Source organism: Lithobates pipiens, unplaced genomic scaffold (genome assembly GCF_037356315.1).
Source record: "Lithobates pipiens isolate NorthernLeopardFrog02 unplaced genomic scaffold, aLitPip1_a1.2 Scaffold_16, whole genome shotgun sequence".
Lineage (NCBI taxonomy): Eukaryota > Metazoa > Chordata > Amphibia > Anura > Ranidae > Lithobates > Lithobates pipiens.
This window is the reverse complement of record NW_027507748.1, coordinates 282399762-282427174: the sequence shown is the minus strand read 5'-3', so window position 1 is coordinate 282427174 and position 27413 is coordinate 282399762. Positions and strand designations below refer to the sequence as shown.

Below are 27413 nucleotides of genomic sequence, written 5' to 3'. Positions count from 1 at the left end.
AGCTTTTATCAATAGCTAATTTATAACAATTAGCTTCTGCTAAATTAAACAAAATTAAAAGAAAACAAAAAACTACAAGACAAAAATGTACACAACTTAGGTAGAAAGATTTATTTAGGAGTTACAAGGTATGGTACAGGGCAGGTCTGAACAGCTAGAAGCTCTGCTGTACAAATCTTCTGCTTTAAAAAAACTCAAGCTGTTGCTTGTACTTTCTTGGATAGAAGTTTCAAGTCACTGATGCATTTAGCAATACTTTCTTTTTGCTGAAAAACACAACAGATTTGTTTGGTTAACAAATAGATGCCCAGACAAAATAGATGTAACAGAAGCTGCTATAAGAGTATACATCGGGCTCAAATCTGTAAGCTATAACAATTCATTGCAGTGATCAGAGCATAGTCACAGGATTTATCACATGTGTTGTAGAGCAATAGCCTCTTTGAAAATTGGCAATTTTGGATGCCTGGTCCCCTTCTAGTGTCAAAATACAGAGATTATTCAGGCTGTCATAACTTGTGAAAAGAGCAAAAGATGAAAGCAACTAGCTGGTGTCACAGTTGAGTATATTGCCTTTTCCTTTTTTACATCTTTTTAACTAAACAGCAGAGTTGCTTTACAGAATTCACCTCACAAAACTAGTTCATATTCTATTCTCTGCTTTCTTAGGAGTTCTAGTGAGTCGGCCATCTTACAATGCTCACCTTTACCTTCTTTTGCTTTAAATGAAAATCAATCTTTTTTTATTTACATAAACAAAAATGACATTAAAAATGTTCAGAACTGAAAACAATGTAACAAGAAAAAAAGCAAAAAAAAAAAAAAAATACAAATAATAAAAATTGGAAAAAAAATATTACTAGTTCTAAAAAAAAATGCCAGAGAAATAATAGCCAAGGTGAGAGGAGTTAATTATGGCCGTTTAGGATTTAAAAAAAAAAATAAAAAAAAAAAAAAGGGGGTAAAATAGGAACTGCTTCTGAACATTTCGACAGCGGGAAGCGTCAAGCGTAGAGCAAACAGGGGGAGAGGGAATACAATTTATTTTTTAGTTTATGTGCATGCCTAAGGTTTGCAAGGTGGTAAGAAGGAAAAATATAAAATAAAATAATGAAATTATAAATAATTCTGGCTTTGTGTCAATATAGGTATACGTTTTCGGTTACAACCATTTGTCACAGCCCTTTGATATGACTGCTAATCTACAATTTAAAAAAAAAGATAGGCAAAAAACACCAAATGAATGACCTATAACATCTTCTGGGTTATTCAATAAAGTAGATCAGGAAAGGATAATACAGCATTCCTTCAGGAAGAATTGATTGCACTAAAGACCTGGCATACCGCTCCATATATCTGGCTCAAAATGAAATTCCAAGACTGGTGCCCATACATGTTTCATATATAGGGACGCACTCATCTATTCTGTGGGATGCTACCTCTATGGGCCAGCAATCACCATGCTCCTGTTTGACTCCCTGCAGTGCATTCATTTGAATGGGCCGAAATCTCAGTGGATTGCCCAAAAATTAGTGCATGCTCTACTTTTCAAAAATATACTACACCAAATCATAAGGCTCTGCTGTACCATGCAATGCAGACAAATGCAAGGTATTTGAGATCTGGGTTTAGGGCATTAGGAATATAAAAAGCGACAGCCGCAGCAGATTGCACACCCATTTTTTTAATGAGCGGGAAACCAGCATGGAGCGTGGCTTTCCTGCACCGTGTTCTGGTGCTAATGAGAATTAAATCAAGAAAAGCCTAACCCAAAACCACAGGAGGGTAAGCACACAGTGCAACACACTGTGGCTAAAAAGGCTCAATTCTACTCTCAAATAAAAATACATATTAATACAACAGACTGTGCAGCTATGGCAAGTCATAGTTTTACCTGCTGTGGAGTAAAGCTTTGCACCACATTCTTTTCCACCCAGTTAATCATGTGTTCCTGCTCCTTGTGGCGAAGAAGATGCTGTAGAGCCACCTGGTAGTCTAGACGTTTCTTCACCTCATTGTAGACATTCAATAGTCTCTCCTTGTAGTTTGCTTCCAAAATCATTGCCACATTGTTCTGTGGGTTTCAGAGGAGTTGAAGAAAAAAAGAAAAAAAAAAAAAAATAAAAAAATAAAAAAGGGGGAAACCAACAATTAGTGGACATAGAAGCTCCATTTCTTTTTCTGGATTGTTAGGCAAAATATCATTTCTCTGTGCTTACAGTACAATTCTTTCCATGGAGGGACAAATGATTCTTGATGAGAGCACAAACTAAATCAACCTATCTCAGCAGTCCTAAAAGTGTAAAATTATAGATTATGTACACTCCACCTCAATAGATGTGAGGATAAAAGAAATGAATTATAAAACCGTTAACTAGGTGGAATTATGTTCCTCCAAAACTAAACAAGATCAAACCAGGGCATTCACTGGCGTGTTGGAGAGAGTGTGGACAATCTGTCCTTTTCGATCAAAGGAATCCACATGTGTGCAAATGAGGGAAGTTTAAACTTGACATTACTTGGTTTCAAGTTAAAATAATTTTTTTGCTAAAAATTTACTTAGAAACCCCATAAATATATTATTATACATTTTTTTTTTTTTTGAATAGCCGGCACCTCACCACAGCAGGAGTCCAGGGAGGTGGATGATGCATGTGCCTGGATAGGCTCCTGGAACAGAGAACTGACTGACCATTCATCCATCCAGGTCAGTCAGACCTCAGATGTGTATTGTGCTGACCTACCTATACGGAGCCAAGTATGGTGGAGGAGAGAGGACAGATAGACAGAGCGACTGAGCAGGAGCAGAGCCATCGACAGAGACAGACCCCCCTCCTGTACCATGCAAATGGAGAAATATGTTATTTGACATTTGTTTAACTTAAAAACACATTGCTAATAGCACTTGCTACATGTTTGTAGTTTAAATATTTATATTGGCACTGTTTAACACTGAAAACAGGCATTTTAGGTACTTTTTGCAGTGTCAGTAAAAAATGTGTCCGTCAGTAAATTCCATGATTTTTGCCAGTGAAAAATTGGTTGCGTCTAATCTTTGGGGCCCTGCCAGTAAATTTTACTTCAGGGAGTGGGCAACACTGCTACCAGCAGACATTGCGGCCACGCACATCGTGTCCCCTGCCACGCAGCTCCTTAAAAAGTGCTGATGAAGATATTGATTCGTGGAATGTGCCGACCTGACACAGTATAATGACGACTGGTTGGCAAGTGTTAAAACCCCCGGAGGGCGCCAACACAACATGCCTCTGTTGGTTGAGGTCATAATATAAAAAGGGTAAGTAAGGATGACAGTCCTTGTTGCTGCGGCCAGGCCCATCATATTATTAAAATCAATAGATTTCATCCACTATGGTATGTCATGTCCTACTGAATACCTTAAAGAATAAAAAAAATAAAAATAATCAAGATCAACCAACAGTGACAAGGGTTGTTGGCGCCCTCCGGTGGTTTAATATACACAATATTTATCTAGGATCCTTTGTCTCTTCTATGGCCACCTATAGGACACACATCTGTCATCTAGCTAAAGCACTTCAGCCACAGAAGGATTTGTCCCCTTAACAAGGCCTTTTTTTGCGATACGGTACTTTGTTGCTTTAACTGACAATTGACAAATATAGCTTTCTTTTGGTGGTATTTGATCACCTCTGCGGTTTTTATTTTTTGCGCTATAAACAAAGAGCGACATAAAAAAAAAAAAAAAAAAAAGTATTCATCAGTTTAGCGAGGAAGAGGGGGGAGATGTGCCATAGGCATATAATTGGTTTGCAAAACTAATCGTGTCTACAAACTATGGGATAAATCTAGGGACTTTTTTTTATCGTTTTTAATGGTAATGGCAGCAATCTGATTTTTAGCAGGACTGCAACATTGTGGCGGACAAATCTGACCCTAAATTACGTTTTTTGGGGACCAGTGCTATAAAATGCACTGATCAATGTAAAAATTACACTAACAGTGAAGGGATTAACAGTAGGGGGGCGATCAAGAGGTTAAATGTGTTCCCTCAGCGTGTTCAAACTGTAGCGAGTTGGCAGGGACATGACAGATCACTATTATCAATCACTGGGAATAGCAGATCTCATGTCTATCAGAATGGTAATTCGCTTTGTTTATAAAGGCAGATCCTCATTCTGCCTCTGTATACCGTGATCGCGTGGTCTCTGGTGGACAGAGTCAGAGTCTGCCCAACCTGCGGGCACGCTCCCCCAGCATGCAGCCCACCTGCTATCGTGCCTGAGCGAGCCGCTGTACAGATATGGCAATTTGCGCAGGAGCTGACCTGCCCCAATAATGACGCCAGCTGGTCGGCAAACAGTTAATGGGCTCTAAAATCCAGTATAGTAATCAGATGGTCCTGTTCACTGTTTGTGCAAGTATTATAGCTTAATAATAATAATTGGTGTTACTTTGCTACAATAATTCTTGAAGACACAAATTTGGCGAAACATGTTGAGAATGTAACAACTTGTTGTAGCATGAAACATTTTAATCCAGTCTTAGACTGTTGAATAAAACAAAAAATATGGTTATTGGTTTTAATAAGTTTTTAACAAACTTAATAAAGAATAATTGTTAATTTTTAAACGCTGTGTTTTGACAGAGCAGTCTATAAAAGTCCTGGTTCACATATTTCTCTATTAATTTCTGACCTCAGCCATCTTGAATAAAGTCAGAGGATTCATTTAGCATTTGCTTCCTGGAATCCATCTGCCCTTAGCTTAGGCACACGGGCAGATGTGTGCTTAGCTGAGAAACCCCCTCCTCTCCTTCTGAAGACTCCAGGGATGTTTAAACTGTTTGTTTTTTGTTTCCAAGCCTAGGCAAAAATTAGAGAAAAAAGTTTGGCCTGGAAACCAGGAAGTAACAGAAGAAATGTGAAAAAAAAAAAAAAAAAAAAAAAATAGTTTAAACGATTAAATATCTATTTACGAATGCTAGTAGCATAAGAACTTAAAATAACCAATGTTGAGTGGGAGAGTTCAGTTCCTTTTTAGGTCCTGAGGGCAATGCTAAGAATGTTTTCCACCCTCCTAGGACTTGAAGCATACTGATCTAGTCAGGGGTTAAATCTATCTGTATGTGGCAGTATAACTCAGTTGTTCAAGAACTCTGTGTCCCTCAATGGAGGAGAAAGGAACGTATTTCCTTTCCAATATGACAAAGGTAGAGTAGATCTATACTGGTATTTTAAGAATCTGATATATCTTACAAAGTACAAAAAGTTGGAGGAAAAAAAAAAAAAAAAAAAAAAAAAAAAAAAGGTCCTGGAGTGGCCTAGCCAGTCTCCAGATCTCAGCCCCATAGAAAACCTTTGGAGGGAGTTGAAAGTCTGTGTTGCCCAGCGACAGCCCCAAATCATCACTGCTCTAGACCTGCATGGAGGAATGGGCCAATATACCAGCAACAGTGTGTGACAACCTTGTGAAGACTTACAGAAAACGTTTGACCTCTGTCATTGCCAACAAAGAATATATAACAAAGTATGGAGATGAACTTTTGATATTGACCAAATACTTATTTTCCAGCATAATTTGTGTGATTGTCTGGATTTGTTTCCACATTTCATCTCTCACACTCATAGTTGAGGTATACCTATGATGACAATTACAGGCCTCTCTCATCTTTTTAAGTGGGAGAACTTGTACAATTGGTGGCTGACTAAATACTTTTTTGCCCCACTATTTTTGTCCCAAAAAAATTGCATTTGAAAGACTGCTGTGCAAATACAGTGAGACATAATATATAACAACCACCATTTTATTCTCTAGGGTGTCTACTAAAAAATGTATACAATCTTTGGGGGTTCTAAGTAATTTTCTAGCAAAAAAATAAATAAATTTTAAACTTGAAACCAAAATGTCAGAAAAAGGATTAGTGTTTAATTGGTTAAATTTTTTTCACTTAGGCCCCTTTCACACATGGGGACCATATGTCCGTATTCCATCCATCAGTTTGCGGATGAAATATGGACATACATGCATTCCTATGGGATAGCGGTTGTCTGCGGATAAACATCCTATTTTTCTATCCATCAGCAGAGTGGATCGGATGAACAGACAGACTGTGTTCATCCAATCCCCCATAGAGGAGAGCGGACATCTGACAGGGAGGTCCCTACACAGTGTCACTGTCACATGCTAGCTCAGCGGGGATAAACGGAGCGATCCCCGCTGAGCAAGCTGATCATAATGGGGCGTATCATTACGGAGCCGTCCCGTGTGAAAGGGGCCTTACACACAAAGTGTATTCCATTGACAAATTGTTATAATGTTTATACTTAAGTTCAAATGATAAAGAATGTTTTGATTCTTGGCAGACTGCCCGGTTTTTCTCTTCCTTTCTTTAGAAGGCTGTGGCTTCAGAAGGAGAGAACTATTTGCATAGAAAGAATTGTGAAACACTTTAGTCAAGATTGCGATAACGATTCTTGACGATTAATTGTGCAGCTCTAAAACGGAGGCATCCTATGAGCAGGAGCCAGGAGGGGTAACATCAGACTGGGCAATCTTTTTTGTTTGCTAGTAACACCACTGTCTCTAAAACCTGTGTTCCCCCAATGAATGGCAAGAAACAGATTTTATGGTAAAAGGATAAAAAAAAATATATATTAATATTATATATTACATACATACACATATATACACACACACACACGGTTACAATTGATACCGGCCAGCTAAATCATGAACCTGTACATTTACAAAATCATACTTTATTACTGCCTGCCTTCTCAGTATGCGATATGCAAAAATTACTTCTGAAAACGTACCCTTTTAGCATCAAAAAGGTAATGCCGGCCTTCAACTCTCCACTGTTCTTTCTTTTCTGTCTCAATTGCAACTGCCAGTTCTTTGATTGCAGTGCCTTTCACAGACTGAGCCTTAGCAATTTTCTCCTGGAAGAGTCAAGATTTTTTTTTTTTTTAATATATAAAGGGGAAGCAGCATAAAACCATACACCTTATCTGGGCAATGTGGACATAAAATGACCTCACCAAACACCTATAATGCTCCATTCACACTTTTATGACTCCAAAGTTGTGCCGACTTTGGAATGCAACTTTAACCAGTGATAATGGACAACTGCATTGTATAACATTTAGGTATGACTTTTAAAAAAACCTTTAAGGGTTAACATTGAAGTGTATGGCCTTCAAGTTGCATGAAAGTCGGACCAATGTAGTGGATGAACTACTTTGCAGTTGCTGGAACTTTAAGTCCAGCATATATGAATGGTTATCATTGGAAACATGAGGAACGATATCACATGCAACTTTGATGTCCAAAGTTGCATGACAAGTTGCATGAATAATTTCCTTCCCCCGAATAAACTCCTATGAAGTCTTAAAATGACACTTCATTCTTATAAACACCGCAGCAGCCTACAAAACTGCCGCAGTGTAGCAATGTTAGTGTGCATTTCACAAATTATCCTTACCCAGCAACAAATGTTTCTCCTTGTCATGAAGTCTTTAGCTTATTTTTAAACAAAAATAGTTATAATCCTCCTGACAAACTTAACAGACTGTAGGCAAAGAAAATAAATATATACCGTTCTTCATTAAATGTAAGTATTTTGCTTTAAAATGAAGTCAGGCAAATAGGAACAGTAGATGATGGCAGAAATCACAGCTCCCATATTTTCTGTCTGTAAAGTTGGCCATAGACAGCTCGAATCTCAGGCAGTTCAGCAGGAACAAGCAGAGTTTCGGAAAAAAAAAAAAAAAGGCACTGTGTGTTGATTTGGGAATCTAGTGCATTTCTTTTCTGAAAAACGTGGTTGCAAGAAAGAAATGTGCACCATGTATGCTTTAGGCTCCCATTCACACTTGTATGACTCCAAAATCCTGCAACTTTGACACAAATTTGGATGGGTGCAACTTCGGTGTGACTTGTTGTCCCTATGCAGTCAGACCCACTGTTGCATGTAAAACTTTCGGGTAGGACATTCATGTAAATTTGAGGATTAACATTGAAGTCTATGGCCCCCCCAAGTTGAATGAAAGTTGGACCAAAAGTAGTCCATGAGCTACTTTGAGGTCATTGTGACTGATGCCGTGTACACACAATCGGACAACCCGCCGGACTTTGCAGTGACAACATGGGGACAAGGTTCTTTGGGGTAGGGAGACCGCAGCACACCCCCCCCCCCCCAATGTTGAGGGCACGCAGCCTGGTACAGCTCAGGAGGGGGGCGCTCGCTCATCACCATCCCCTTTCCTGACCAGCCGGGCTGCATGCTCGGATAAGGGTCTGCTATGGAGTTTGGGGGGACCCCACGCCGTTTTTTTTTTCAGCGTAGGGCCTCCCCTTTAAATCCATACCAGGTGACGGGGCTAGTGAGGTGTCAATCTCGACGATGGAGGCGGCGACATTCACTTCCTTCACTAGTTCCGTCTACCTGGAGCCACGTTCAAAACAAACTGACTTTTCTCCTTGTGTGGGCAAGTCCTTTCATTTCAAAAGTCCGGCGGACAATGTTGAGTCAAAACTTTTCTAAGTCCGTCTGACTTTTGGGGAAAAAAAAAAAAAAAAAAGTCAGCCAGAGCCCACACACGGGTGGATTGTCCGGCGGACCACAAAGTCCGCCAGATAATCAGATCATACATGAATGGTTATTAATGGGAACATGAGGCTACTTATGTAATAAATGTACTTTTATTTTTACTCAAAGCATGTGAAAGTTTCTAGGGGGTAGCAGTAATAACAAAATATTAAGGTCACTTGCGCACTGGGAGTAAAAAAGTTTTTTTTTTTCCCCCAATCGTCTTTCAGGACAGCCACCTTAGAGAGACACCGGCTCCTCCCCTCTGAGGAAACACCGCCTTCATTTTCATGATTTAAGCCTCCTCCTCCCTTCGTTCCTCAGTTATGGTGTTTCCTCCGGCGGGGAGACATCGCCAAGGAACCTGAAAGCTGAATTCGGTTGGTGAAACTGAAAGCTATCCGTGCGGAGCCCCGGCCCCGTTCGGCTATCCGACCATTTATCGGTCGGTCCGGGACAGTCCTATCGGCGGGGAGCTGAAGTGTTCGTACTGTCCATATACCCTAAACTTCGCTTGGGAAAGCAGGAAGTTTATGGGGTCGTCCGTTCGTTCACCCGTGGGTGTTTCAATGGAGCAAACAGTCCGGTCGGCTGGGGAAGCTGAGCACCCTCGACTGACCTTTACACGCACTCCAATCTTCGCTTGGGGAAAGCAAGAAGTTTTGGGGAGGTTCATCCCTGCGTTTCGCCCAGTGGGGCGCTAAACGAAGGCGTCCAGGGCCCCCCTGTGTATACAGCCGGCTGGGAGCTGGAAGCCAGACCGGTAGGCGGGCGACGTCAGTTCCGGTGGGGGCGGACCCCTTCGTTCGATCCGCGTCTTCCGGTTCCGGACGCGGCACGTGAAGGGGAACCTAGCGTTCGGCTGGTGCAGCCTCTCTTTCTACAGTTGCACAGGTAGCTGTTGGAGGCACGTTCGTACCACGCTTCCTCAACAGGAGAATGTCCGAAGCAGAGGCTTCAAGAACTCCTGGAGATAACAGCACCAGCCACTCAAAGGTAATAGCCCTGGAGAGGGGTTCCCTTACCTTATAACCAGTAGCTCCACTGGTGTGTTTTCCCCCTAGGTGGTCGGGGAGAAGGGCAGTGCGTCGGGGATCCAGGCGGAGTTTGATCCTGGGCACTCCCGGTGGTCCTCTTAAGTAGTGCTGGTGTTTCCTTTCTTTTTAAAGTTCAAGGCACTTTGTTAGGAGTGTATTAAAGGCCTGGATAGCTCAGTCCGTAGCTCTGTTTGGGTGCCATTAGAAAGCAGGCAGCAGAACAGGGTGCAGATCTGGCGGCTTCTGTGAAGTTTTCAATGCCCTCAGCTCCAGAGCACTCTTTTCACCAGCACAGCAGTGTTCCACCTAACCCAATGGTTGTTCCTCCCACAGGGTAGGGAGAATCCAGAGGGTTCCAGAGGGAAGTTGAGGAAGAAGTTGACAGGGCCGTCTCAGACTCCCAGAGGGAGACTGAGGGTGAGGACTTGGATGGGGAACCCAAAAGAACCTCACGGTATAAACTTCCCCTGGATGAGATGGAAAGGCTCTTGAGGGCTTTCCAAGTCACTTAGGAGGCACTGTCACCCCACGATCAGATGTACTAGGGCCTAGGGGGAGCTGGTGTTCCCGGGTCATGACGTCTTGATCGATGCCATCAAGGATGGCAGGATCCAGATAGAAAGCTTTTTCTTTTCTGGTGCATTAAAGCAAGGTTTCCTTGGGCGGAAGAGGAGGCTCTCATCTGGAATAAAATCCCCCAGATTAGATGCGGCCTTTTCTCAGATGTCCAGGCATACTGACCTGTCCCTGGGGACATGGGGGTACTTTCAGACCCTATGGTTTGAAGATTTACCATAAGGAAATCTCTAAGCCTGCCATAGCAGCCACAGTGGTGGCTCGTAGTACAAAGTATTGGCTTATCCAGATGAAGCAATGACGGCAGAGGAGTCTTTCTATCCTCCTTTTCCCGTGCTGCTTTAGGCGTTGGCATACTCTGCGGATGCTTCGGCTCAATCCATTCGATTGTATGCAAGGTCCTCGGCTCTGACCAACTCAGCCTGGAGAGCCTTAAGGCTGTGGACATGGCAGAGGGACAGGGCGTCCAGATCAAAGCTCGGTGGAATTCCTCTTTAGGGGAGACCTGCTGTTTGGGCCAGGTCTTGAAGCAGTGCTATCGCACGGCTTATAAGAAAGAGGCCTTTCCCCTTAAGATAAAATAGGGGGAGCAGTTAAAAAGGGTCCTTCCTCCCCAAGTGGGAGACGATCAGCTCCAATCAGTTTGTGTTGGGGATCATCAAAAGAGGTTACCGTGTGGAGTTTTCAGAGCTTCCCCCTTTTGAGACTCCTTGTCACTGAGCTGACAAGATGTGCCTTTCTTTCCTCTGCAGGAGTTAGAGGAATAGGAAGTGGTAACAAAGGTCCCAGCAGGTTAAACAGGCAAGGCTTCTATCCTCTCTTTTATGGTTCACAAGCCTTCGGAAAAGTTCAGGCTCATCCTGAACCTGAATAATCTGGGTGTCTTGGTCACCTACAGAAGCTTTTGGTTGGTTTTAGTCACGGGGTGAGGGCACCTCTTCCACCAAAACTGTTTCAGGGCATCGATAGTAAGGATGCATACCTGCATATTTCCATCGCAGAGAACCACCAGCGTTTCCTCATGCTAGCAGTAATAACCTCTGTAGGGGTGCTACACCTTCAGTTTAAAGCACTCCCCTTTGGGCTATCCCCTTCTCCCTCGTATCTTCACCAAAGCGATGGTAGAGGTTCTGTTCTTCCTGCGTCTCAGGGTAGTCTCTGTGATCGTGTATCTCGACGATCTTCTCCTGTTTGTCCCTTCTCTGGCGCAGTTGAACGGGGATACATAGCTTACAAGGGACCCATTAGTGAGCTTGGGTTGGCCTCTGAACCTAGGGAAACTCATCTTAAACTTCTTCCCAAGGGGTCACCTTCCTGGGTGAAGAGGGTCAGGTTGAGCTTTCTGACATCCACGCTCCTAGCTGTTCAGTGGACGGGGTTGCGTTACCGTCCTCTGCAAACTATTCATCTTGAAGGTTTGGGGCCACAGTAGAGGGTCTTAGGACTCTTTGGTTTCGGTTCTAACTCAGGTAAAGAAGCCAGGAGCGGTGGCGTGTGACAATGCGCGCCGTCTCCCAAAGGCGCAGTCTGCGGTTGGATTGCGTATGTCTGAGTTCTAGTCCACCCTGTGCCAAATCACGAGGGTGTCCGTTGCTAGCTTTAGCAAGGTGGCTCACGACTGATCACCGAATGGCAAAGGTCACAGCTGACAGTTCTGTGCTGTCAAGGTAGCAGTGAATAGCCGACTTAGACCATTGAGATAATACTACACAGCCCGTATTTTAAAGTCCCTTTGGTGGGATAGGGGAGCATGTTTGTCACAAGGCCTAGAGTGGATTTGGCCAATATCCAAGGAGGAAGGAGTCAAAGAGACCCTCAAAATTGGAGGGAGAACGTGGGGAGAGAGCAACCAGGTTCTCAAACAGGATGTTTTCGAAGTGATCACCCGGTGGAGGGGGGATTCCTTCGATAGACTTCTTTTGCCCCAAGGGAAAACGCGAAAGAAGCCATCTCCTGTTCTATGAGCAGGGGAGATGGGATGTCGGAAGCAGACGCACTAAGCACAGACTTAGGGTTTCTCTAGGTGCTATGCTTTCCCCCTTCCCGTCCTGATTCCCGTCCTGATTCCCGTCCTGATTCCTGCAGAGTTAAGGAAGTTTCAGGTGGAGATTACCATCTCTGTCTAATCGCACCTCATTGGCCCAGGAGGCCGTGGTTCTCCATTCTGAAGGGCCTGTCGGTGGAACTCCCCGGGGTCTTTTCCCGGTGTCCAATCTGCTGTCCCCAGGTGGAACCTTGCAGCTTGGCTACTGAGGAATTACCGAACGGCAAAGGGGTCTCAGACTGTTAGTAGCCACTCTTTTGAATTGCAGGTAAATGGAAGCTCAGACCATTTTCCTGAAGGTATAGAAGCGGTTCAATAACTGGTGCTCAGAGAACTCCTTCAATGAGCACAGCTCGGGGGCCGTTCTAGAGGTCCTGCAGTCAGGGGCAGATAAAAGGTTAGCCCCGAAACATTGGAGAGTCAGTTATCCGTTTCAAGCGTATTTCTGGATAGACATCTAATGTCAGTCCTTGGTATAGTAAGGTTCTTCAGAACCTTAAGTAGGCGAAGACCAAGCCTTTGGTCGCCCCCTTCCTAGTCGGGATCTGGCTTTGGTTTTACAGGTTCTCACAGGGGAACCTTTTGAGCCGTTAGAACCTTGCTCGTTAAAATTGATCACTCTCAAAACTGTATTTTTGGTGGCAATCACTACAGCAAGGAGAGTAAGTGAACTCGAAGCCCTTTCTATTAGGGCACCTTTTTTTTTTTTTACCTAAGGTAGCCTCTAGTTTCCATAAGAATACAGGGGATTGTGCTACCTACTTTCTGTTCGAATCCAGTAAGAGAACAGGAACACATGTTTCACAGATTAGATGTTAAAAGATGTGTTCTTCATTATTTGGATTGCACAAGGTCAGTTCAAGAAATCTGATTCACTTTTTGTGTTGTTTTCTGGGGCTAGGAAGGGTTCCAAAGCCTCTAAACGTACGATAGCTAGATGGTTAAGGTTAGCTATTGGACAGGCTTACGTGACAGGGGGGTTAGATCCTCCAGTTGGGGTTAGAGCACACTCAGCCGGGGCAGTAGCATCTTCTCAGGCAGAGTGGGCTAGGGCATCTCCTGCACAGATCTGTAGTGCTGCAACGTGGTCCAGTGTTTCTACGTTTGTGAAACATTATAGACTGGATCTTCTGTCAGTCAAAGACCAAGCCTTTGGCCGTATAGTACTGCAGGCAGTGGTCCCACCCTAAGGTAATATACTCGCTTATCCTCTCTAAGGTGGCTGTCCTGAAAGACGATTGGGGAAAAATGGAATTACGTACCGGTAATGTCCTTTTCCAGGAGTCTTTCAGGACAGCACCGGTTCCCACCCAAATTGTTTGCAGATCATCGGGAACTCATTACATGAGGCCGTCAGGTAAGACTTAAAAAGTTTATTTGTTTGACGTGTTCTTGTGTCTCCCCAGTTGGCCGGAGGTACTCTGGAAGAACTGAGGAACGAAGGGAGGAGGAGGCTTAAATCATGAAAATGAAGGCGGTGTTTCCTCAGAGGGGAGGAGCCGGTGTCTCTCTAAGGTGGCTGTCCTGAAAGACTCCTGGAAAAGGACATTACCGGTACGTAATTCCATTTTTTCTTTTGCAGATTTGAAATGAGATGGATTGTGGTCTATGGAGCAATGCACACAGCTGAGTAAAGATCGGTAATACAGCAATGAGTACAGAGCTGTAAAACAAAAATAGAAAATTTTACATTTGAGTGCAGTAATTTACTCATCTATAAAGGATAAGGATGTTAATGGAGTATATTACAAACAATGAAGACAAAATTTTACCCGATTATATGCTTACCCATACTCAACCATACTCAGGTCTTTAAACTTTTTTTTTGTTTTTTAATTCGGGGACCGTGTGCAAGAGGCCTATGACTGATTTCATTATTTTGAAGGTTATCATAAAAACAGACACAAAAGTAAAGAAAAAGCAAAACAAACCAGCTCACTTACTTCATTAAGCCGGTCTATGAACTCTGCTATTTTATGTCCATACGTCTTGATAGCATACACAGTAACAAGTCCAAAGGAAAGCATGGAAATGGTTTCATGATTAATTACATATAATTCTTTAGACAAGAGGTAAACAAGAAGACCAGTTCCAAACATGTAGGGACCTATAAAAGACATAAAATCCTTTGTCAGAATATAGAGATACAGTATCTCACAAAAGTGAGCACACCCCTCACATTTTTGTAAAAATGTTATATCTTTTCATGTGAAAACACAGAACAAATTACACTTTGCTACAATGTAAAGTAGTGAGTGTACAGCTTGCATAATAGTGTATATTTGCTGTGCCCCCCCAAAATAACTCACACAGCTATTAATGTTTAACCACTTACAGACCGGACCATTTTGCTGGTCAAAGACCAGACCACTTTTTGCGATTTGGCACTGCGTCGCTTTAACTGACTATTGCGACGTGGCTCCCAAACAAAATTGACGTCCTTTTTTTCCCCACAAATAGAGCTTTCTTTTGGTGGTATTTGATCACCCCCGCGGTTTTTATTTTTTGCGCTATAAACAAAAATAGAGCGACAATTTTGAAAAAAAAAAACGCATTATTTTTTACTTTTTGTTATAATAAATATCCCCCAAAAATATATAAAAAAACATTTTTTCCCTCAGTTTAGGCCAATACGTATTCTTCTACATATTTTTTGGGGAAAAAAAATAAAAATCGCAATAAGCAATTATTGATTGGTTTGCGCAAAAGTTATAGCGTTTACAAAATAGGGATAGTTTTATAGCATTTTTATTAATCATTTTTTATTATTTTTTTTTTTTTACTAGTAATGGCGGCGATCAGCGATTTTTATTGTGACTGCGACATTGTGGGGGACCCATCGGACATTTTTGACACATTTTTGGGACCATTGTCATTTATACAGTAATCACTGCTATATAAATGCAGCGATTCCTGTGTAAATGACGCTGGCAGTGAAGGGGTTAACCAGTGGGTGGCAGTGTAGGGGTTAAGTGTTCCTAGGGGTGTGTTACTAACTGTGGGGGGGTTGGGCTTTCATTTAGTGAACACTGATCTCTGCTCCAATCACATGGAGCAGAGATCAGCGTCACTAGTTGCTAGGCAGAATGGAGAAATGCTGTTTACACGGCCGTGAGACAATCGCGGGGACGTCGGCGGAGCGCTCCCGATGGCAGGGGGCGGCATTGAAGATTGGACGTACCTGTACGCCAATATGCCTGCCCGTGCCATTCTGTCGACGTACATCGTCGTGCACTGGTCGGGAACCCGTTAAACTGCTCGCAACAAAAGTGAGTGCACCCCTAAGTGAAAATGTCCAAATTGGGCTCAAAGTGTCAATATTTTGTGTGGCCACCATTATTTTCCAGCACTGCCTTAACCCTCTTGGGCATGGAGTTCACCAGAGCTTCACAGGTTGCCACTGGAGTCCTCTTCCACTCCTCCATGACAACATCATGGAGCTGGTGGATGTTAGAGACCTTGCGCTCCTCCACCTTCTATTTGAGGATGCCCCACAGATGCTGAATAGAGTTTAGGTCTGGAGATATGCTTGGCCAGTCCATCACCTTTACCCTCAGATTCTTTAGCAAGGCAATCGCCTTGGAGGTGCGTTTGGGGTCTTTATGTTGGAATACTCCCCTGTGGCCCAGTCTCCGAAGGGAGGGGTTCATGCTCTGCTTCAGTATGTCACAGTACGTGTTGGCATTCATGGTTCCCTCAATGAACTGTAGCTCCCCAGTGCCAGTAGCATTAATGCAGCCCCAGACCACGACACTCCCACCACCATGCTTGACTGTAAGCAAGACACACTTGTCTACTACTCAACCTGGTTGCCGCCATACATGCTTGACACCATCTGAACCAAGTTTGTCTCAGACCACAGGACACAGTAACCCATGTCCTTGGTCTGCTTGTCTTCAGCAAACTTTTTGCAGGCTTTCTTGTGCATCATCTTTAGAAGAGGCTTCCTTCTGGAACGAAAGCCATGCAGACCAGTTTGATGCAGCGTATGGTCTGAGCACAGACAGGCTGACCTCCCACCCCTTCAACCTCTGCAGCAATGCAGGCAGCACTCATATGTCTATTTCCCAAAGACAACCAACCATCGGATATGCCGCTGAGCACGTGCACTCAACTTCTTTGGTCGACCATGGCGAGACCTGTTCTGAGTGGAACAGGGTTGAGCTGTGGTGAGCTGTGTGTGTTTAGTTATTTTAAGGGGACAGCAAATTTACACTGTTAGGCCCCTTTCACACGGGACGGATCCGTGAGGGGTTTACTCACTTGCGAGGTTAGGCCCCTTTCACACGGGACGGAAATGAGGGGTTTACTCACTTGCGAGGTACTGTACATTAGAGAATTTTGCTTCAGGAGAAGTCTAGCAAAAACAGATGGCTCAGTTTTGAGAGGACACCAAAAACATTCATCGCACCCAAGATTTCTAAAATTCTGTGGGCACGTGCACATCAATTATATACCACCTAAAAACCTGTCAATGCTGAAGGGAAATTGGGGATCTTAGAGAGTTTTACTAAACTAGCGACTGGGTAAACCTTGGAGTTTTATCAAAAACACCACACCCACCCCCCCCCTTTTTTTTTGTGTATGCAAATTGTATAAATGTTCTCTTATTTGCTCCCTTTTGGTACATTATATATCCAAACAAAAATAGTTTTATTATATAGGTTTGACAAGTGCAAAAAAATGTAGCGGGTTTGTATAGCCAGAAATCTTGTGAGCCGATAACTTTCCGCCTCTGGGCGGTTATCAGCTAGCTTTGTTCCCCGATAGCTCTGGGGCCTACAAAATGCCTACTATGCAGAAGAGGGAGGAGTTATGTAGTCTTAACATGATCCCTGTCCTAGTGCGACAATTTGCTCTTTTGGCTGTAACTCTAGGACAGGAAATGTGTTATTTGCAGGATTACCACACCTAAGCACACATAGGCTACAATATTGTCATTATTTGGTCTTGGATTTATATACACTCGGGAAAAATACTTTAAAAGCATAAAGAATAAAAGTAAATTGTGGGCTACCCAAGGGAAAACTATGTAAAAAAGGACTCTTAAAGGGTTTATGCCAATGTAATAGTTTTCATCATATCTTCATTATATGTACTGTAGGGTTACTGTGCCAGCATGAGGCTGCATACAAAAATAAATACATGCATTAAAAGCTTTGCAGAAAATAAATAAAACAGCCAAAAATCCTGACCTGTGACTCCTGTCTTTGGATACAGGAACTGAAAGAATTCTTCAGGAATAAGGCCATGGCGGACCTTCCCAGGATACACTGGTAAAGGAGGAACTGGAGCCAAAGAAGGCTTCCCTGTGTGAAGAGACTGGCATGTATTCAAGATCCTAAAAAAGAAAAAATATATAATGTTAGATAGAGGTCGACCGATATGGGTTTTTCTCTGACCGATGCCGATATTTAGAAATCACAGCGGCCGATATATGATGCCGATTTTTTAGGCCGATTCTCTCCCCCCCCCCCCCCAGCTCATAAAATCTAACAGACACCTTTCCCAATGGGGCGTTTTTCAGGCGCTTTTGGGCTAAAAATAGCGCCTGTAAAGTGTCTGCAAAACAGCTCCCCTGCAGTCTGTGTGAAAGTGCTTTCACACTGAGGCGATGCGCTGGCAGGATGTTAAACGTTTGGAGTGGTGTATACCGCTCCTCCACCACTCCTGCCCATTGATATGAACGGGCACCACTGTCGAAGAGCATGCAATGCGATTTGGCAGCAGCACTTCACGGGCGCATTTAACCTAGGCCGCTAGCTAGGTTATATTCGCCCCACTAGCAGCCGAATAGCACCGCTAAAATGACGGTAAAGTGCCGCTAAAACTAGCAGCATTTTACCATCAACGCCTGCCCGCTCCAGTGTGAAAGCAGCCTTCATAAGTGATACAGAAATTTTTACATTTTTAACATTTATTAAACAAAACACCAATCAGTTTACTTGTATAATTTAGATTAAAAAAAAACCTATATAGTAAATAAAAACAGGTAGTCAAAACTTTTGGATGAAAAAAATAAAAAATCTATAATAATATGGGCTAACTTAACCGTTTTTTTTTTTTTTTTAAATCATTAGTGTATTTTTTTTTCCCAAAAAATTGCATTTGAAAGACCTCTGCGCAAATGCCGTGTGACATAAAATATTGCAACAACCGCTATTTTATTCCTTAGGATCTCTTCTAAAAATTAATTATATATATATATATATATATATATATATATATATATATATATATATATATTTATATTTATTTTATTTTTTTTTGGGGGGGGGGGGGGGTTCTAAGTGATTTTCTGGCAGAAAATACAGGATTTTAACTTGTAAGCAACAAGTGTCAGAAAATATTTAGTCTTTAAATGGTTAAACTAAGAACTCATCCACACAGGGTTGAGTTCATTCAGAAGTGTAAACATTGTATCTCTTTACTCTTTTCTTGGCAGACTGCCCAGAGAGGAGGAAAGTCCCTTCACTGATAACTCAGGCAACTTGCATTGACTTCTATTACAGAAGTCATTTGCAAGTTACCTGTAGTTCTAATCGGCCTTTTCATCAGCACAATCGGCCGATGCCGATTAATTAAAAGACGGCAATTTTGGCCGATATATTGGTCGACCTCTAATGTTAGATAAAAGGTATGACTAGGAGCACATTCCATTTGCAACAAACAACAAAAGTGAAAAATGCACTTCTACATAAAAATTTACTTTGTCCCCACCCCAGATGTATACTTGTGTGCATCAATAGCCTGTTGTAATGTTAGCCACATAAGACATTTGAACAGGCATTTAGTCAGGCCTTGAAATATAAATCAAAATATTTAAGTTTGCTTAAGTAAAAAAAAAAAAAAAAAAAAAAACCCACACACACTATAATAGAATTAAGGCCTAACTGGGAAACACGCTGATGTTAAAACATATTTAAGACATTGGGGTTTATTTTCTAAGACCCCTTTCACACCACACCGCACATTGCGTCGGCGGTAAAACGCCGCTATTTTTAGCGGCGTTTTACCGCCGGATTTGCGGCGCATTTTGGCCGCTAGCGGGGCGCTTTTACCCCCGCTAGCTGCCACGAAAGTGTTAAATCCACCGGCAATACGCCGCAATATCGGCGTTTTGCCGGCGGCATTACAGCGCTGCCCCATTGATTTCAATGGGCAGCAGCGGTGGAGGAGCGGTAAACACTCCGCACCTTCACCGCTCCAAAGAAGCTGCTGGCAGGACTTTTTTCTGACGTCCTGCCAGCGCACCGCTGTGGTGTGAAAGCCCTCGGGGCTTTCACACTACAATGGTGCAGCTTCTTTAGGGTGGATTGCAGGCGCTATTTCTAACGCTATAGCGCCTGCAAAACGCCCTGGTGTGAAAGGGGTCTAAAGGTAAATCCATTTTGCACTAAAAGTGCACTTGGAAGTGCAGTTGCTGTAGATCTAAGGGGTAGATCTGAAATTAGGAGAAGCTCTGTTGATTTTATCATCCAATCATGTGCAAGCAAAAAAATGCTGTATTTTTTATTTTCCTTGCATGTTCCCACTCAGATCCACAGCGACTGCACTTCCAAGTGCACTTGTAATGCAAAGTGGATATGCCTTTTGTAAATCAACACCCATTGTTAACTTACTGGTAACATGGTCTTTATCTGCTCTCTAGTTAATGTTCCACAATCAGACAACATGCCTGCTTACTGCAGGATTCTACTACATTCTCCACGAGGGGAAAAAAAAAAAAAAAAAGTAAAAGAATTCTAACCACAGGGGGAGGAGGAAAAGTCCAAATTCTTAAGGATGGCCTGGAGAGTCTACTTAAAGTCTTGTGTTCTTAGAAAAATTAGGACACCTTCATGCCAGAATGGGAAGCAAAGATTTTTTTCCCCCCGAGAATCACAAATTTTTTTTTTTTTTTTTATCAGCGCTGCAGAAATTCCAGATTCAGGAATCTGAATGTTGTCCACTAATGCTCAGGCTCCCTTTCAGATGGGCTGTCAAGGGTGAACCTCAACTGCATACAACATAAAGCTGAACTTAACTTATAACAACTTGATAAAAAAATAAAATATGTTCTTTAGCAGGAACATAGATTTCACATTAATAACTATGCTACCAAAAGAGTGTGTGCTGTAAATTGCCTCCAGCGTTGCTGCTGTTCCTTCTTTGCAGAGGCTACCATTTTGCTGAAGCCCAGAGCACAAAGCAGGAAATCATAAAGTGGAACTAAACCCATCGATTTAACAGTTTCAAAATACAATGACATCCCTGGAATGTCAGGATTGCTGTCACATTTTCTTGTGCCCTCAACCAAACTGTCAAACCATCAAATGGCTGGTATTAGAACTGATCACATGTGCAGCTCAATGGCAGTTGCAGATCAAACAAAAGCAGCTTCCATTGCTGTAAAGCAGGGATATGCAATTAGCTGACCTCCAGCTGTTGCAAAAACTACAAGTCCCATCATGCCTCTGGGTGTCATGCTTGTGGCTCTAAGAGTCTTGCTATGCCTCATGGGACTTGTAGTTCTGCAACAGCTGGAGGTCCGCTAATTGCATATCCCTGCTGTAAAAGGATAGGAGGGTTTAATTCTGCTTTAAGGCTGCCAGAAGATGGGCCTCTGCAAACTCTGTAGTGCCTAAAAATTGAGAGCAACTGAGCATGTGCAGAGCAGGGTGAGACAGTGTATTACTGGATTTAAACAGTATAGACACTTATTTTTAATGTTTTACATACAGTGGCTATACCTGCAGAATGGTCCTGTCTGACCTGATCTAGCAGGAATTAAATTTTCTGACTAAAGTTGCACTTTAAGTCAGGATTCTTTCCAGTTAGGCAGTAGACTACTGCATTGTCTGAAAGTGCTTGCCTAGGACACTGACAGAAAACCATAGACCACCAAGGTAGCTAGTGGCTCACCCCAATTTGAGGATCTTAAACCTTCTTAATCCAAGAGACCATAGCAACTTTCCCAAGAAGAGCCCCTCAGTGTCACACACTTGGTTAAACTGAATTGACTTGTGTCTGTTTTCAACCGAACTATGTAACATGATTACAAGAGGGCATGGGAAAACGGATGCAATTGTCGGCCTTGATACCCCCACACCAGAGGCTTTATATGCTATAGAAGGGAAAAACAAATGAAGAAAAGTAAAGAATTTTGATGCATGGACATATAAATTGAAGGGAAAACTGAAGATTCTTTGGATAGAATTGTCAGAAAAAAGGCAATGGAGAGCCCTATAAGCCACAGCAGATACTTCTTGAAACAGCTTATCGAAGCCGTTTAACCATCTTGCTAACCGATTTAGCATTGCAAGAAGCACACTTTTTTTGGGAGCGAGGGAGCTTCAGGCTTGGAGGAAAAAAAAAAAAAAAAAAAAAACAAGAAAGGCCCCTCAAAGAAACAACTAAGATGCCCACGATAAAAGAAGAAAGATAGCCGTGCCAATGAACAGAATCTCAGTTTAATATACAGGCTACATGAAACCACCTGAAGGGAAAGTGTGTACACTAAATGTTCCTGATAATCAAGGCCAAAGTACCTGTGCAGAAGCTCTGCCACTCACAAAGTAGTGCTACTAGTCCAATACAAAAACCCCTGATGATTGCAAGGTATATGGGAGGTACCCCCAAAACCATCAGCACAGCACTCAAGGGAGCAAAGGCACTGCCCTGCATAGGGTTCATACAAGCTCAAAAAGTGCACAGAGCCTGCTGAAAATTCCTGCCCATCAGAGGTAAAGTGGGGTACAGAAAACAAAGCCTACTTAACCACTTAAGGACTGACTCACTCCGATGTACGTTGGCAGAATGGCACGGCTGGGCACAATCATGTACGTTGCCCTTAAGAGCCCAGCTGTGGGTCTCGTGCGCTCTGCTGGCGGCGCACTTGCGACCCGGTCCTGAGCTCCGTGATCGGGTCACAGAGCTGAAGAATGGGGAGAGATAAGTGTAAAAAAACCTCTCCCCGTGCTTCCCTGTGTGGCTGTCACTGATCGTCTGTTCCCTGTTATAGGGAAAGACAATCAGTGACGTCACATGCCAAGCCACACCCCCTATGAAAAAAAAAAAAAAAAAACACACGCACCGGCCCCTAGTGGTTAACCCCTTCACTGCCAGTGACATTTTTACAGTAATCAGTGCATTTTTAATCGCACCGATTGCTGTATTAATGCCAATGGTCCCAAAAATGTGGAAAAATTGTCCGACGTGTCCGCCATAATGTTGCAGTCTCAAAAAAAAAAAAAAATTATTAATAAAAATGCCATAAAACTATCCCCTATTTTGTAGAAGCTATAACTTTTGCGCAAACCAATCAATAAACGCTTATTGCGATTTTTCTTTACCAAAAATATGTAGTAGAATACGTATTGGCCTAAAATGAGGGGAAAATAGAATTTTTCTCAAAATTGTCGCTCTATTTTTGTTTATAGCGCAAAAAATAAAAACCTCAGAGGTGATCAAATACCACCAAAAGAAAGCTCTATTTGTGGGGGAAAAAAAAGGCATCAATTTTGTTTGGAATCTGCGTTGCACGACCGCGCAATTGTCAGTTAAAGCGGCGCAGTGCCGAATCGCAAAAAGGGGCTTGGTCCTTTAGCTGGAAAATGGTCCGGGGCTTAAGTGGTTAAAGAAGTAAAAGGCAGGACAGGAGAGCACCTAACACAGCATACCTTCACTACCAGAAGAAAAAGGGAATCATCTTCCGTCCATTCACAGGTAACAGTATGTAACAGATGAGAATACGAAGTTACTTACCCAACTACAGCAGGTGCAGATTTCTTTACACTATAGGCTGTAAATCGGAAAAAAAAAAAAAAATGATGAGAACATACTTTACTGATGAAGTACATTTTCTTTTTAGGCTTAATAAATAAGGCAAAGAACACCATGCAGTATTCCATAGCAAAAAAAAAATAATAATAAAAAAAAAAAAAAAAAAAAAAAAAGGATTCATCTTTTTAATGTCAAAAATCAAGTTTGGAAAATAGAATTCCTTATGAGTGTACACAAAAGAACTCAGATAGGGCTCAAACAATTAATCAGCATAATTATGAAAACAGCTGTCAACTAGTTACATAATTTATTAGTTGGCCAGCTGATACATTTTGTTACATTTCAAAAAATACAGTGCAGCACATATATAGCTCAGTACACCACCCATACATGGCAGTAAGTGCCTGAGAACTTGTGAATGTGTAAGGAGCAATGCCTCATGGGACATGTAGTCCTGGGCAGGAGAAGGAAGTGAGTGATTCTAAACGCAGACATCTTTTTACCTTGCTATGGGGGCACTATATACTATACTTAGCTTGCTATAGGGGCACTCTGAGGGTAGGAGGATCCAGGAGTATCGGCAGGGGACTCCAGAAGTAGAATCAGAGATGCTCTGTGCAAAACCATTACACGGAGCAGGTAAGTATAACATGTTTGTTGTTTAACCACTTACAGACCACCTTCAGTATATATACTGCGGCAAGGCAGCTTGGCTGCTCAAACCGGCGTGCCTGTGGTACTGTGGACACGCAGCCATTGCATGTAAACATGGCAGGTCCTTGTTCTGATGGGAGAGAGAAGGATTCATCAGGAACAGTGACCTCTGTAGTCCCAGTCAATCCATCCCCATGGCAGTTAGAAACACCTCCCAGGGAACACTTAACCCCCCCCAATCACCCCCTAGTGTTAACCCTTCCCATGCCAGTTATACCAGAAAAAAAAAAAATTATATATATATATATATATATATATATATATATATATATATATATATATATATATATATATATATATATATATATATATATATATATATATATATATATATATATATATATATATATATATATATATATATATAATCTGATCCCCGCCATTACTAGTAAAAAAATAAATAAAAAGTCCCTAAATCTTTCCCCTATTTTGTAAATGCTATAACTTTTGCGCAAACCAATCAATATATGCTTATTGCAATTTTTTTAAAATCAAAAATATGTAGTAGAATACATATCGGCCTAAACTGATGATTTTTTTTGGGGGGGGGGGGGGTATTATAGCAGAAATATTGTTTTTTTTTTCCCCCAAAATTGTTAGCCTTTTTGTTTATAGCGCCAAAAATAAAAATAAAAACACAGAGGTGATCAAACACCACCAAGAGAAAGCTCTATTTGTGGGGGGAATGACAAATATTTGTTTGGGTACTACGTCAAACAACACGCGCAATCGTCAGTTAAAGAGATGCAGTGCTAAATCGCAAAAAATGGCCTGGTCATTTTAGGGAGTTAAATCCTTCTGGGGTTGAAGTTGTTAAAAAATAAAAATAAAAAAAAAATAATAATTCAACGTTTACGATCACTTTAACCACTTAAGGACCGGAAGATTTGCCCACTTAATGACAAGGCCATTTTTTGCAAAAACGGCACTGTGTCGCTTTAACTGACAATTGTGCGTGTCGTGTGATGATGTACCCAGACAAAATTGATGTAATTTTGTTTCCCCAGATATAGCTTTTTTTGGTGGTATTTGATCACCTCTGTGGTTTTTAGAGTCAATATGTTTTATAATAATAAATAGGTTTAGGCCAATATGTATATTACATATTTTTGGTAAAAAAAAAAAAAAAAATTGCAATAAGCTTACCGTATATACTCGAGTATAGGTCGACTCGAATATAAGCAGAGGCCCCTAATTTACCACAAAAAAACTGGGAAAAACTTATTGACTCGTGTATAAGCCGAAGATGAGACATGCAGCAGCTACTGTTACAGCTTAAAAAAAAAAAAGAGTGGAAAAGAGGGTCAACAATGCCCATCTGCAGCTGCATACCTCCCTGTGTATGCCTCCGTGTGCCAATCTGCAGCCTCTGTGTCCTTCTGCAGCCTCTGTGTCCTTCTGCAGCTCCGTGTGCCATTTTGCACCGATCAGCACGTCATAAAAACATACGGCGGCCATTCCAGGATTCAAAAGCCGCACCTCTCCTCCGTCTGTGACAGCCGGCGGCCCTTCCACTGTTCAAAAGCCGCGCCTCCCTGTCTGTGATAGGTGGAACACTCAATTTCCCAGCAGTCAGTGTTCCGCCTATCACGGACATCCTCATCCTCGTCCGTAGTATGAGGATGAGTGGATGTCCGTGATAGGCGGAACACTGACTGCTGGGAAATTGAGTGTTCCGCCTATCACAGACAGGGAGGCGCGGCTTTTGAACAGTGGAATGGCCGCCGTCTGTCTGCACGACACGCTGATCAGGTAGGCAGACGCCGGTGACTCGAGTATATGCTGAGGGGGGCACTTTCAGCCTAAAAAAAGGGGGCTGAAAATCTCGGCTTATACTCGAGTATATACGGTATATTGATTGGTTTGTGCAAAAGTTATAGCGTCTACAAAATAGGGAATAGTTATACTGCGGCAAGGTGTCTGGATAGCGCGAATCGCCGTAGGTGTACGTTGGTCCGTGCATGTGATATACTCGATGTCCGCCGGGAACCTACGATCACGGTACACAAAGGCAGAACAGGCATCTGCCTATGTAAACAAGGCGGATGCCCCGTTCTGACAGGGGACATGATAGAGATCTGCTGTTCCTAGTGATCGGGAACAGTGATCTCTGTCATGTCCCTAGCAGCCCACCCTCCCTACAGTTAGAACACACCCAGGGAACACATTTAACTCTTTGAACGACCCCTAGTGTTAACCCCCTTCCCCGACAGTGTAATTTATACAATGATCAGTGCATTTTTATGGCACTGATCAATGTAATAATGTCACTGGTCCCCAAAGAGTGTCATTTGTTGTCAGATGTGTCTGCCGCAATGTTGCACTCCTGAAAAAAATGAAAATTGCAGATCGCATTCATTACCAGTAAAAACAAAAAACTAAAAATAAAAAAAAGTCCCTAAATCTATCCCATAGTTTGTAGATGTGATAACTTTTGCACAAGCCAATCTATATACACCTATTGCGATTTTTTTTTTTCTATAAAAATATGTAGCAGAATATATATCAGCCTAAACTGATGAATACATTCTGTTTGTTTTTTAAAACATTTTTGGGTTATGTATTATAGCAGAAAGTAAAAAAGACAAAAAATACGTTGGTCTATGTGGTTTCCAGCACCACTCCTGTATGAGCCAGGCTTGTGATTCGGACAGGAATCGCACCACATTCCTGTTCAGATTTCATGCAACTCTCTGCAGTGCAAGTTGATCCCATTCATTTTTGTATGGGATCAACTCGCACTGCAAAGTATCAGCAAATACTTGACCAAAAATATCGGTATTTGTATTTGATGGTAAAATATAAAAAAAAAAAAAAAAACTATATAAATCGGTGCAAGCCTAAATAGGCATTATGCAGCCCAAGTCTCCCTCCCACTGACCACAGGCACTAGGTCATCCCACTGACCTCCTTCAGGCCCCCTAAAGCCTGAAGGACAGTAAATTAACCCTTTGCTTATAAAGTTTGGATCCCCCTTATCTAAAGGCATCGCATTTACTCTATGCAGGAGCACTAAAATAGAATACTACTTCAATCAGAATCGCTAGCAACGACGGAGAAATAGAGAGCATGCTGACAGGCCAGCCACCATGACCTGTACAGGTAAGTGACCAGGAGAACCATGGTGGAAGGTCACGTCCTTCACCAAAACCCCTCTTATCCCTTCTCTCTATAGAAGAGCAGACGCACCCGATACCAGAGCCGCCCTGGACAGCATGATGAACCTCTCCACTCAGGAACACAAGCGAGATACGAAGCCGCCTCCAGCCACACCGCTGCCCTCCGTGTCCCTGACAAGTCCCCAAAAACCAAGATGGCGAAGGCCACGCCCACTCGCACGTCAGGAGGCGGTAAGGTTACCCGGCAGCCATGTCAATTATGGGCAACACTCATCACACGTCTTTTAGCACTACTTAACTTGCCCATTATAAACATATACAAATGATTCCACTACAAATAGTTATTAAGATAAAAGTCTTCATGATGCAGTCCGTGCCCTTGTGAGAAATGGCAGGGTCTAACGCCTGGTTTACACAAAACGTTTTCCCGTGTAATACGTATTATTAGAACGGTAGTGCCCATACTAATTTATACCGAGTCAGCTAAGTCGTGTATTCTAAAAGCTTCAGTTTGTGCTTTTCCCATATTAAATATGGCGATGTGGACACTTCCTTTGAGGGCGGGGTTTGGAGAGGATGAGAGGCGGGGCG

At 42.4% G+C, this 27413-nt stretch overlaps 1 protein-coding gene across 1 annotated transcript; it reads right to left on the bottom strand.

Moving 5' to 3' along the window:
- Positions 1–88: 88 nt before the first annotated feature.
- Positions 89–27048, bottom strand: ATP5PB (ATP synthase peripheral stalk-membrane subunit b). The gene is made up of 7 exons (XM_077481527.1): positions 26893–27048; positions 22972–23008; positions 17421–17566; positions 14169–14332; positions 6794–6919; positions 1895–2074; positions 89–266 (listed from the first exon to the last, which is right to left on the bottom strand). The coding sequence occupies exons 1-7, from the start codon at positions 26918–26920 to the stop codon at positions 195–197; spliced, it is 753 nt and encodes a 250-aa protein (XP_077337653.1). The 5' UTR covers positions 26921–27048; the 3' UTR covers positions 89–194.
- Positions 27049–27413: the final 365 nt, after the last annotated feature.

Bases quoted from the DNA above. Each gene is read 5' to 3' on its own strand.
- ATP5PB (XM_077481527.1), bottom strand. From the start codon at position 26,920: ATGCTGTCCAGGGCGGCTCTGGTATCGG. The intron at 17,567-22,971 runs GTAAGTAACTTC...TTTCTTTTTTAG, and splicing joins TCTGCACCTGCTGTAGTTGG to GATCTTGAATACATGCCAGT. The intron at 2,075-6,793 runs GTACGTTTTCAG...TGAAACCCACAG, and splicing joins ACCTTTTTGATGCTAAAAGG to AACAATGTGGCAATGATTTT.